Source organism: Vipera ursinii, assembly GCF_947247035.1.
Source record: "Vipera ursinii genome assembly, chromosome: 1".
Taxonomy (NCBI): domain Eukaryota; kingdom Metazoa; phylum Chordata; class Lepidosauria; order Squamata; family Viperidae; genus Vipera; species Vipera ursinii.
In genome coordinates, this window is record NC_139512.1 from 356186709 (window position 1) to 356199208 (window position 12500).

Genomic DNA, 12500 nt, shown 5'->3' on the forward strand with positions numbered 1-12500 from the left:
TATATCTTCCTTCTATTATCTATCTGTCTGTCTGTCTGTCTGTCTGTCTGTCTGTCTGTCTGTCTGTCTATCTTCCCTCTAATTTTCATCTAAGAACATTCCCACCAACAATGACAGGGCAAGCTATGATAAATAAACAGAAAGTTGGGTAATGAAATGTCTGCAAGAAAATAACTAAGCTCAGAGCGCAGATGTCATGGTTCCGATTAATGAGACAGTTCAAGCAAAATTCAGGCATTTTTTAATCTAAAAAGTCTCAATAATGAGAACGAAGCATCGGCACTCATGGATGGATGCCAGAATCTGAAATCTCCTCCCCCAAACCCATCGTATCACACACAATTCCCTCCCTTAATTCCACGTCGTGAATCATATTCTCCAATTAGTTTTACATATGAAGTTTCACTTCCCTTTCTGTGCCTTCTCAAAATAGCCATTTGACATTTCCCTCCCTTCTGTGATTCAAAGCGAAGCCGTTTAAACAAAAGGCTGCCTCTTATATTGCCAGTGCAAAAACGTGTCGACGTTTGCAGCATTGAGAGCAGCAAGGAGTGCACAGTCCAATCTTAGCTACAACTATTCTCTTTTCTCAGTAATTCATCCTTATGTTTCATCCTCATGATTGCATTATGTACTTTCCATAACTCAGAATTCATTAGTTTAATCCGCCATTGCATTTTCCTCTCTTTGCCCCCGCGGAACAAAAATCCCTCCCCACCTGGCCCATCACTTACCTTAAACACAATCGCGTGTCATTGTCAGCCACTTTGCACCATTCCCCAAGTTCAAATTTCCTCCTCAGGAACTTGGGGAGAAGTTTTTCGATCTCCACAATCGTCCTGGCTCTCTGGGGGCAACAGGGAGAAGAACCAAGAAGAGGTTGACTTAGATGAGGGAATAGAAGGAGAACTCGTCAAATTTGCAGATGACACCAAACTGGCAGGAGTATCCAACACCCCAGAAGACAAGCTCCGGCTCCAAAACCATCTTGACAAACCATGGGCCCCATCCAACAAAATGAGTTTCAATGTGAAGAAAAGCAGAATTTTACATTTAGGCAGAAACAAACCAAAGGCACAAGTACAGATTGGGCGAGATCTGGCTCCAAAACAGCCACTGTGAGTGGGACCTCGGAGTCCGAGTGGACGATCCCTTGATCGTGAGCCAGCCGTGTGCGGCAGCAGCCAAAAAAGCGAATACAATCCTGGGTTGCATAAACAGAGGCATAGAATCAAGATCACGTGAGGTATTAAGTCTCGCTTTACAAAACCCTAGTGAGGCCACACCTGGGAACGCTGCAGCCAATTTTGGTCACCATGTCACAAAGAAGATGTTGAGAGTTTGGGAAAAAATCAGAGAAGAGCAACTAAGATGACCCAAGGCCTGGAGACTAAAACATGCGAAGAACGGCTGCGGGATTTAGGTATGGGCAGTTTAAAGAAAAGAAGAAATAGGGGTGACATGATAGCAGCGCTCCAGTATCTGAGGGGCTGCCACAAAGAGGAGGGGGCCAGGTTGTTCACTAGAGCACCAGAGGGCAGGACGAGAAACTGACCACGGAGAGAAGCAACCTGGAATTAAGGAGAAACTTCCTTACAGTGAGGACAATTAACCAGTGGAACAGCTTGCCACCAGAAATCGTGGGTGCTCCGTCACTGGAAGTTTTCAAGAAGAGCCTGGACCATCACTTGTCTGAGATGGTATAGGTCCGTGGAAAGAGCCTTGGTGGAGCAGTGGGCTAATGCCTCCTTAAGTAACACCAGCTGCCTGCAATTAGTGCAGGTTCGAGTCCCACCAGGCTCAAAGTTGACTCAGCCTTCCGTCCTTCCGAGGTAGGTAAAATGAGGACCCAGATTGTTGGGGGCAATTAAGCTGACTTTGTAATAATGCCACTTGGGGGGGGGTGTGAAAGCCTTAATAAGCAGGCATATACATAGAATGAAGGCTACTGCTAAGCTTGTAAGCCGCCCTGAGTCTTCGGAGAAGGGCGGGATATAAAAAATGGAATTGTAAATTTTTAAACCTATGGCACGTGTGCCACAGGTGGCACGCAGAGCCCTCTCGGTGGGCACACGCACCATCACCCCAGTCCTAGGCCTTCAGCTGGGCTTTATAAAACCTTTTCGCTTTAGGCCTCCGCCACCGTGTGCCCCCCCAAAAAAAGGTTCAATCAATCAATTTCAACTTCTCGCAGGAAAAAAACACGATCTCGCAAAGTTGGAATTGATTGATTGAACTTTTTAGTCCCACCCAGTCTGCCATTACTACCACAGCCACACCCACTCAATGGGCCGCGCCCACCCAACAGGCCACACCCACCCGATGGGCCACACCCACCCGGCACCCGACGATGCAGAAGTGGGTTTTGGGTTGCAGTTTGGGAACTCAGTCTCTAAAAGATTCGCCATCACTGGTATAGGTTCTCCTGCTTGAGCGGGGGGCTGGACTAGAAGACCTCCAAGGTCCCTTCCCGCTCTATTCTATTCAAACGTTTTTTCCGTCCGCCGGCAAAGGCAGGCGATGCAAAAAGATAGCATCTGCTCCATTCATCCCAAAGGCCCTTTTTTTTCAAAAAAGCAACTGGACTTCCTTTGCTTTTCCTCAAAGACGTTTCCCTTCTCATCCAAGAAGCTTCTTCAGTTCTGACCGAATGGATGGGAATGGAAGGATTTACATCTCTTGCAGTCATCTGGTCGTTAGTGCTCCCTCTGAGAGTCGTTGAGGCCACTTGGAGGTGTATCCATGCCTTCGGGGTCCCCTGAACAGTGCAAATGGATGGGGGAAACTGCTGAAAGGACTGGAGGTGATGTCGTATTTCCCCCCCCCCCAATTGAGAGAGGGCTGATGAATTTTAACGAAGAGGGCCTTTTTGATTCCTCTTTCACCTCGTATCTCCTCCTCCAACACGGTCCTTTCAGCAGTTCCAAGAAGGCTCCCCATCCATTTTCACTGAAGGTAGTCCTCAACTTACAACAGTGACCGTCCAAAGTTACAACGGCGCTTGAAAAAGGGATTTATGAAAAGATCTGGGTGAGGAACGTAAAATTTACACAAGCTCAGAACCTAAGAGAGAACATTTATAAAATGTTTTAGAGATGGCATTTAGATCCTAAAAAGCTTGCAAGTATGTATCCGAACTATCAGCCAAAATGTTGGAGGTGTGGTGGCGAAGATGCAACATATTTTCACATATGGTGGACCTGCAAAAAGGTTAAGGCTTTTTGGATAAAAATTTGGTGGAATATGCAGAAGATCTTCAAGCAAAGGATAAAGTTTTGTCTGCAATTGTTTTTGTTGGGCATAATTACAGATGCTACTGTGGTGGACACTAAGTTGATGTTGAATTTAATTACAGCAGCAAGACTTTTAATAGGTCAGTATTGGAAGAAGGAGGAACTGCCGACTATAGAAGAATGGACCTTAAAGGTTTCTGACCTGGCAGAGATGGCGAAGATCTCGGCTTACTTGAAAGATCATTCGCAAGAACGTTATATTATGGAGTGGAAAAAATGGATTGATTATATCCAGAACAAATATGGGACTAAAAAGTTTCATTTAGCATTTGAATAAGTCTTCCTTTCTATTTTCTTTTTTTTTCTTTTTATATGTAATATTAATATTGCTTGTAGTTATCTTATAAAAGGGATGCGGTGGCTCAGTGGGTTAGGACGCTGAGCTTGTCGATCGGAAGGTCGGCAGTTTGGCGGGTTGAATCCCAAGTGCCGCATAGCAGAGTGAGCGCCTGTTACTCGTCCCAGCTTCTGCCAACCTAGCAGTTCGAAAGCACGTAAAAATGCAAGTAGAAAAATAGGGACCGCTACGGTGGGAAGGTAACAGCGTTCCGTGCGCCTTTGGCGTCTAGTCATGCCGGCCACAGGACCACGGAGACGTCCTCGAACAAGCGCCGGCTCTTCGGCTTTGAAACGGAGATGAGCACCGGCCCCTAGAGCCAGAAACGACTAGCACGCTTGTGCAGGGGGAACCTTTACCTTTACCTTTTAGTTATCTTATATGAGCTAGAGAGCGATAGATTTAAGAGTTTATTGTTGTTAGCATATGGATGTTTATGATTGTTCTTTGTTTTTATACCTTGTACTTAGCTCTGGGAAGTCGGGGGGGGAGGGGGAAATGGGGGGAGGGGTAGGGAGGGATAGGTAGGGGTGGGGGGAGAGGGGGATTGTTAAAGATAAAATGTACTCTAAAACTTTTCAATTAAAAAAAAAAAAAGAAAAGGGGATTTATGACCTCGGTGGTGTCCCCATAATCATTATCAACGGAGGCGATTCACTTGACAACTGTAGCCAGGAAGTTCGCAAAGCGGGGGGAAACCCTCTTAGCACGTGTCTCATTTAACGATAGACGTTGTGGTCATAAGTCGAGGACGACCTGTATTCAGGGGACCCTAAGGGCACAGACGAGCCTCCAAGTGGCCTCAATGACTCTCAGAGGGAGTACTAATGACCAGATGACTGCAAGGGATATAAATCCTTCCATCCTCCCCCCCCCCCGAATTCGGTCGAAACTGAAGAAGCTTCTCGGTTGAGAAGCGAAACCTCTTCAAGGAAAGACAAAGGAAGTCCAGTTGCCTCTTGAAAAAGCACCTTTGGGACCTCCGTAGACATCTGGATTCAATCCCGGTTTCCTCAAAGGAATCCCCGAGAGACCCCCCACCTCCGCCCCCAGGCCCACCTGCAGCCTCCAGATGTGCTCGCTCTCTTTCGAAATGTCTTCCACCGTTTCTCCCATCAAGGCGATCAGCATGTTGAGGAGCAGGACGAACGTCAGGATCACGAAGGAGATGAGCAGCAGAAGGAACAGGATGGGGTACTTGGCGTTTTTCGGGACGTCGAGCTCGCCGAGGCCCAGGGTCAGCATGAACAGGTCAACCTCGATGCTGCCCAAGACGCTGTACTCGTTGCATTTGCTGTCTTCGGGACAGGAGTCCACCAAGGCTGCCAGGGCTGGGTGGAGAACGGGAAGGAGGAGAAGATTAGACTCTTTTAAAAAAAACACAACAACAACAACAAAAACAACAAAACTCTGAGGTTACAAGATCTTCCTGAAGGTTCAGTGCTCACCGGAGGACTGAAACGGAAGGAGTCAAAAAGCACGAAGCATGTGATTTTGGTGTATGTGTTTTGCATTTTGGAAGAGAATATTTGCAGCTCAGGATTGGACTGTTGGGGTCCTTGGTGCTTTCTGAGCTGAGTTGTTTTTCTTGCAGATGTTTTAGGACCCAACTAGAGAACATGGTCAGTGCCAGAAGTGGGGGAGGAGGAGGAGGAGGAGGAGGAGGAGGAGGAAGAGGAGGAGGAAAAAGACTGTGAGGTCCTTGGTGCTTTCTGAGCTGAGTTGTTTTTCTTGCAGATGTTTTAGGACCCAACTAGAGAACATGGTCAGTGCCAGAAGTGGGGGAGGAGGAGGAGGAGGAGGAGGAGGACGATGACTGTGAGGTCCTTGGTGCTCTCCAAGGCTGGCTTTCTTGCAAATGTCTGATGACCCCAACTAGGGAACATCGTCAGTGCTAGAAGGAAGGAGTAGTTTATGTAGAGGAGGAGGCGAAGAAAAGGGAGTGAAGAAGAGGAAGGGAAGGACGAGGAGGAGGAGAGCTGTGGGGTCCTTGGTGCTCTCTGAGCTTGCAGACGTTTCATCACCCAACTAGGTAACATCATCAGGGCTAGAAGGGAGGGGATTTTGTAAGGAGGAGGAGGAGGAGGAGGGCGGCTGTGGGGTCCTTGGTGCTCTCTGAGCTGAGTTGATTTTCTTGCAGATGTTTCACGACCCAACTAGGGAACATTATCAGTGCCAGAAGGAAGGAGGAGGAAGACTGTGGGGTCCTTGGTGCTTTCTGAACTTGGCTATTGCCTTGCAGACACTTCATTACCCAACTAAGAAACATTATCAGTGATAGAGGAAGGAGGAGGAGGAGGAGGAGGAGGAGGAGGAGGAGGAGGCGGCTATGGGATCCTTTGTGCTTTCTGAGCTGAGTTGTTTTTCTTGCAGACGTTTCACGACCCAATTAGGGAACTTTATCAGTGCCAGAAGGGAGGAGGAGGAGGAGGAGGAGGAGGAGGAGGAGGAGGACACCTGTGGGGTTCTTAGTGCTTTCTAAGCTTGATAATTGCCTTGCAGACATTTCATTACCCAGCTAGGCAACATCATCAGTGCTAGAAGGGTTTGCTGTGTGTATATATTAGTAGCTTGCCCTGTCACTGTTGGTGGGAATCTTCTTAGTGGCTCTTCAATCAGGCTGTTTACTGTTGGTTGGTTTGTCTGAATTGATAGTTCCTTGACAGGGATGTGGGGGGGTTGTTTACAGTAAGCATCGTTATTGCTTACTTAAAAGACCAAAACATTTCCTTGGCAGCAATTCACATCCGGATAAACAGAGATTAACATTAGACTAACGATCGAGCGGTTTCGATAAATATTATTTTTTTTGTTTAGTTTTATATTCCTTCTGTTGTCTATGTTTTAAATTGTAAGCTGCCCAGAGTCATTGACTGGCAACTATAGAAGCTGAATAAATAAATAAATGAATAGAATTACCGACGCGGAGAAACAATCAAACAGTAAACCACAGTCTGATCAAGGAACTGCCAGCAACACTGAACAGGGCAAGCCACTGGTATATAAACGCAGAGCGAACCGCACACTCCCTTCTAGCACTGATGATGCTACCTAGTTGGGTAATTAAATGTCTGCAAGAAAACCACTAGGCTCAGAGAATACCAAGGACCCCACAGTCCTCTTCCTCTTCCTCCTCCTCCTCCTCCTCTCCACTCCACAAACCCAACTTCCTTCTACCACTGAGGATGTTCCTTAGTTGGGTGATGAAACGTCTGCAAGAAAACTACCAAGCTCAGAGAGCATCAAGGAGTCCACAGCCCTCTTTCGCCCCCTTTTCTCCTCCTCCTCCTCCTTTTCCACCTCCTCCTCCTCCTCTTCTTCCTCCTCCTCCTCCTCCTCACCATAACTTCCCTCCCTTGCAGCCCTGTTGATGTTACCTAGTTGGGTGATGAAATGTCTGCAAGAAAACCACCAAGCTCAGAGAGCCCTAAGGACCCCACAGTCTTCTTCTTCTTCTTCTTCTTCTTCTTCTTCTTCTTCTTCTTCTTCTTCTTCTTCTTCTTCTTCTTCTTCTTCTTCTTCTTCTTCTTCTTCTTCTTCCTCTTCTTCTCTTCCCCCTATTCTTCTTCTTCTTCCTCCTCACCTCCTTCCCTTCTAGCACTGATGATGTTACCTAGATGGGTGATGAAATGTCTGCAAGGAAACCACCAGCTCAGAAAACACCAAGGACCCCACAGTCCTCTTCCTCCTCCTCCTCCTCCTCCTCCTCCTCCTCCTCCTCCTCTTTCTCTTCCTCCTCTTCCTCCTCCTCTTCCTCCTCTTTCTCCAGGGAACAAGCTCCCATCTAGCACTGGTGAGGTTCTCCAGTTGGTTAATAAAACAACTGCAGGAAAAGCACCAAGAATAGAGGGCATCAAGGACCCCATCATTTTGACTTTTAGATCTCCTGCCTGCAGTCACTCCTGCTTCCAAAATATTTATTTATTTATTTATTTATTTATTTATTTATTTATTTATTTATTTATTTATTTATTATTGGGACTTATATGCCGCCCTACCTCCCGAAGGACTCAGAGCGGCTAACAACAATAACATACAATAATACAGAAGTTAAAATAAAAACTAAATTAATGGCCCCTGTAGAATAAATTAAAATTAAAATTAAAATAAATTAAAAATTTGAGTTAAAAATTGTAAACATCATTAAAATCCCTGTCAGTCCAGGTCAGCCAGGTGGAAAAGGAGTGTTTTGAGGCCGCGGCGAAAGGACTGGAGATCTGGGGCCATCCGAAGCTCAGGGGGGAGCTGGTTCCATAGGGTTGGCGCTCCCAGAGAGAAGGGATAACTGATAATCGACAGCCCACTGTAAAGCTTCATTCCTGCAGCTCACTACTCAAGCTACGCTATGATGGGCGATATTTTTTTTTCAGGGCTGTCGTAACGTTGAACGGCCGCTAAAGGATTGGCCATACGTCAAGGACCGCCCGAACACCCCGCATTTCAACCATGCAGTTTTGAGGGTCTGCATCTTGACTTTGGAATCAGCTTCCTGCTCCAAAATATCAACTATAATTTACGCCTCCTGAAAGACAGTCGTGAAAGACTGCCAAAAGAGCCAAAGCGGGGCTAGGGTGCATTAACAGAGGGACAGAATCAAGATCACGTGAAGTGTTACTACCACTTTACAAGGCCTTGGGAAGGCCACACTTGGAAAACGGCATCCAGTTTTGGTCACCACGATTAAAAAAAGATGTTGAGACTCTGGAAAGAGGGCAGAGAAGAAGAACGAAGATGATCAGGGGACTGGAGGCTAAAACATATAGGGAACGGTTGCTGGAATTGGGTATGTGTAGTTTAATGAAAAGAAGGAGGAGTGGGGAAATGATAGCAGCCTTCCAGTATCTCAGGGGTTGCCCCAAAGAAGAGGCAGTCAAGCTCTTCTCCAGAGCGCTTGAAGGCAGGACAAGAAGCAACGGATGGAAACTGATCAAGGAGAGAAGCAACCTAGAACTAAGGAGAAACTTCCTGACAGTTAGAACAGTTAACCAGTGGAACAACCTGCCTCCAGAAGTGGTGAATGCTCCAAGACAGGAAGTTTTTAAGAAGAGACTGGACAGCCATTTGTCTGAAATGGTATAGGGTTTCCTACCTGAGCAGGGGGTTGGACTAGATGACCTCCAAGGTCCCTTCCAACATTATTGTTGTTGTTGTTGTTGTTGTTGTTGTTATTCCTGCCACTCACTAAGCCACTATATGACGAAGCAAATGCAAACCCTAATGGAGGCTGGGCGTTCACCCCGGCTGTTAAGACGCAAACCAGCAGGCCCATCCAGTTTAGCAGGTTCTATGAACCAGCCTCAATATTATGATATTTGTACCTGCAAGGTTTATCTTGACTCCTCGACTTACGACCAAGCATTGAGCCCAAAATTTCTGTTGTTAAGTGAGACCTTTAAGTGAACTTTGCCCCATTTTATGACCTTTCTTGCCTCGGATGTTAAGTGAATCACTGCAGTTGTAAAGTGAGTCACACGCTTGTTAAGTGAATCTGGCTTCCCCTCCATTGACTTTAACTGTCAGAAGGTCGCAAAATGGCATCATGTGACACCCCCACCCCCGGGACATGGCGACCGTTGTAAATACGAGTCAGTTGCCGAGCAACTGGATTTTGATCACATGACCCAGGGGATGCTGCAGCAGTCGTAAGTGTGAAAAATGTTTGCAAGTCCCATTTTTCAGTGCCATTGTAACTTTGAACATTGACTAAATGAACTCTCGTAAGTCGAGGACTTTCTCTGCAAGCACCAGAAACAATGTAGATAATTAATTTAATTAAATTATATTTTTATACCGCCCTTCTCCCGAAGGACTCAGGGCGGTGTACAGGGGAATAAATATAAAAAAGCAGAATACAAAAGTTAAAAAATGATTAAATATTTAGCCCAGTTTAAAACAGTATTAAAACATATTAAAACCCCAACCCTAACCCATCAGACCAGGTCAGAACTGCTCGAATAGATATGTTTTTAAGTCACGCCGGAAGGAGCGGAGGTCGGGGGCCGTCCGGAGCTCAACCGGCAAGCGGTTCCATAGGTCTGGCGCGCCCACAGAGAACGCTCTCCCCCTGGGGGCCACCAATCGGCCACCAATCGGCCAATTCTTAACTTATCACCAGAATTTCCACTGTAGGTCATTGCAGTTGTAAGTTGAGTCAGAGCTGGTTCTACGACCATTTTTATCACGGCTCTTAAGTGACTCGTTGCGGTCGTAAGTGTGAATTCATTTTTCTCCACGGGCATTCAAGGTTGCGAACCATAGTATGTGACACTGCAACCAGTTGTAAATGTGAGCCCGTTGCCAAGCTCCCGAATTGCAGGTACTTGACTTGGGAGAGATGTCAGTATGAGGACCGTTTGTGCTTCTTTAGACACCCCACCCCCCACCCATGGATGCCCCTGCGAAAATGCATCAAATTCTGTTTACCTACGCCAAATCCAAACAAAAACACCAGGTAGACAGCAATAAACTTGATCACATCGTGCAAGATGACCTGCAAGGCAAAAGGAAAATATTAACGATGAATTTAAAGCGCAGGAAAATAAATGGCACGGCTCTACTTCATTTGAATGTATTTAAAATGGAAAATTTGGATTCGAGAGGTGGGGATCGGGAGCCATTTTAGATCGTTTTTAAAAAAAATGGGCGGACAAGTTTGTGGGAGATGCTGCCTTGTCAGTTTAATGCAGTGTTTCTCAAACATGGCCACTGGAAGGTGGGTGGGCTTCTATTACCAGAATTCCCCCACCCGGCACATCTTAAAACAGCTGGGCTGGGAAATTCTGAGAGTCGAAGTGGACCCACCTCAGAGAATGCTGGCTATTACAGTTGTAAGTCAAGGAATACAGATAGATAGATAAATAGATAGATAGATAGATAGATAGATAGATAGATAGATAGAGAGAGAGATAGAGAGATAGAGAGATAGAGATAGATAGAGAGATAAAGATAGATAAATATTTGATAGAGATAAATAGATGATAGATATGATAGACTTAGATAGATGATACAGATAGATAGATAGATAGATAGATAGATAGATAGATAGATAGATATTTGATAGACATAAATAGATATAGATAGATATTTGATAGACTTAGATGATACAGATAGATAGATAGATAGATAGATAGATAGATAGATAGATAGATAGATAGATAGATAGATAGATACATACATACATACATACATACATACATACATAGATAACTAGATAGATATAATTGATAGACATAATTGATAGATGGTAGATAGATAGATGATATATAGATAGATAAAAGATAGAGATAGATAGAGATAGATATATTTGATAGACATAAATTGATGACAGATAAGATAGATATTTGATAGATATAGATGGTAGATAGATACATAGATAGATAGATAGATAGATAGATATAGATATTTGATAGATATAGATGATAGATAGATATTTGATAGACGTAGATAGATGATAGATACATACATAGAGAGAGAGACAGACAGACAGACAGACAGACAGACAGAATTGGCTCTGTGCAACCTCCCTCTTGAGGGGAATGAATGGCTGTGCCTGGCCCAAAGCACAGGGTGCCTCACCTGTTGGATCATGACGCTGTAGATCCCCATGGACTGCAGCCCCCGAGTGAAGTAGAGCATGTTGGCCCAGCCCAAGGACATGGCCAGGACCAGGCAGGGCAGGTGTCCCTTGTAGGAGAAAAGGTAGAGGAAGACCGAGACAATCACCAGCACCGCTTGAATGAAACTGAGAAGGACCACAAAAACAGTATTATTATTATTATTATTATTATTATTATTATTATTATTATTATTATTATTATTATTATTATTATTATTATTATTATTATTTTAAAAAATGGTATTCTTCCTTCCTCTTAGACAGTTATAAACATTTAACATCGCGTTGTTTCAACAGGGCGATGTTTACATGATACAGTGAGGGGATGGCTCACGTTTTATTCTTTAGGGAGCTTCAGGTATCGGAAGGAGGGAAAGACCAAATTCTGTCTGTACCAGTTACAATCATTCTAGGGGGCCAATACTACCAGCATAAAATCATTTGGGTTTTTCATCCAAAGTTAAATGTAACGTTAAGAAAAGAAGCACAGCAACTCACACCCAAAGTACTGACGGTATGATAATACTTTTGATCTTAAATTACTTGACATCTCCATTATATGGTGGATTGCTAGATATACAATCAGAGGGATGGATGGATAGATGGATGGATGGATAGAGAGATAGAGAGATGATAGAGAAAGAGATAGATAGATAGATAGATAGATAGATAGATAGATAGAGAAAAAGAGAGAGCTAGATATATTTATAGAGAAAGAGAGAGAGAGATGATATAGAATATGTGTGTGTGTGTGTGTGTGTGTGTGTGTGTGTGTGTGTGTAGATCTTTGGTCATTCGGGTTTTTCCCCACGTAGAATTGGAGGTATCAGGGCAACGTTTCGACGAAATCTCATCTGTCATCCTCAGGCTGGTGGCTTCAGCTTCGTTCTTCTGGGAGAAGCGTGTGGTAGTGGCTGTTTGTTCCTCTTTTTTAAACTGCCAGAGGGGGTGTGTTCTGTGGGTGGAGGTGTGCTCTGATTGGGTGGGGGGTTAGCTGTGTTCTGATTGGGTGGGGGTGTGTTTTGAATGGGGGCTGTGTTCTGATTGGGTGGGGGTGTGTTTTGAGTGGATGGGCTGGTCTCAGCTGCCAGCCTTAGACCTGAACTGGTGAGTTGTGCTGCTTTTGTTCGGCTCTGTGTTTGTGGTGGTGCCATGTTTTTATAGTGGGTGTCAGTTTGCTTATTGTGTGGTTAGGAGGGGTTTAAAGTGGCTGATGTTGCAGCTGTAGTTAGGTTTCTGTTTTGTGGTTGTGTGT

The 12500-nt window shown here is 44.9% G+C and overlaps 1 protein-coding gene across 1 annotated transcript in view; it reads right to left on the bottom strand.

Moving 5' to 3' along the window:
• TRPV3 (transient receptor potential cation channel subfamily V member 3) overlaps window positions 1-12500 on the bottom strand; it is a gene marked incomplete at its 5' end in the record, with an annotated part of 53758 nt that overhangs the window by 3970 nt on the left and 37288 nt on the right. Inside the window, 4 exons of the mRNA XM_083379718.1 lie at window positions 735-847; window positions 4690-4961; window positions 10054-10120; window positions 11206-11371. Of these exons, the coding sequence (XP_083235844.1) occupies window positions 735-847; window positions 4690-4961; window positions 10054-10120; window positions 11206-11371 (618 nt within the window). The remainder of the gene's footprint in view (window positions 1-734; window positions 848-4689; window positions 4962-10053; window positions 10121-11205; window positions 11372-12500) is intronic.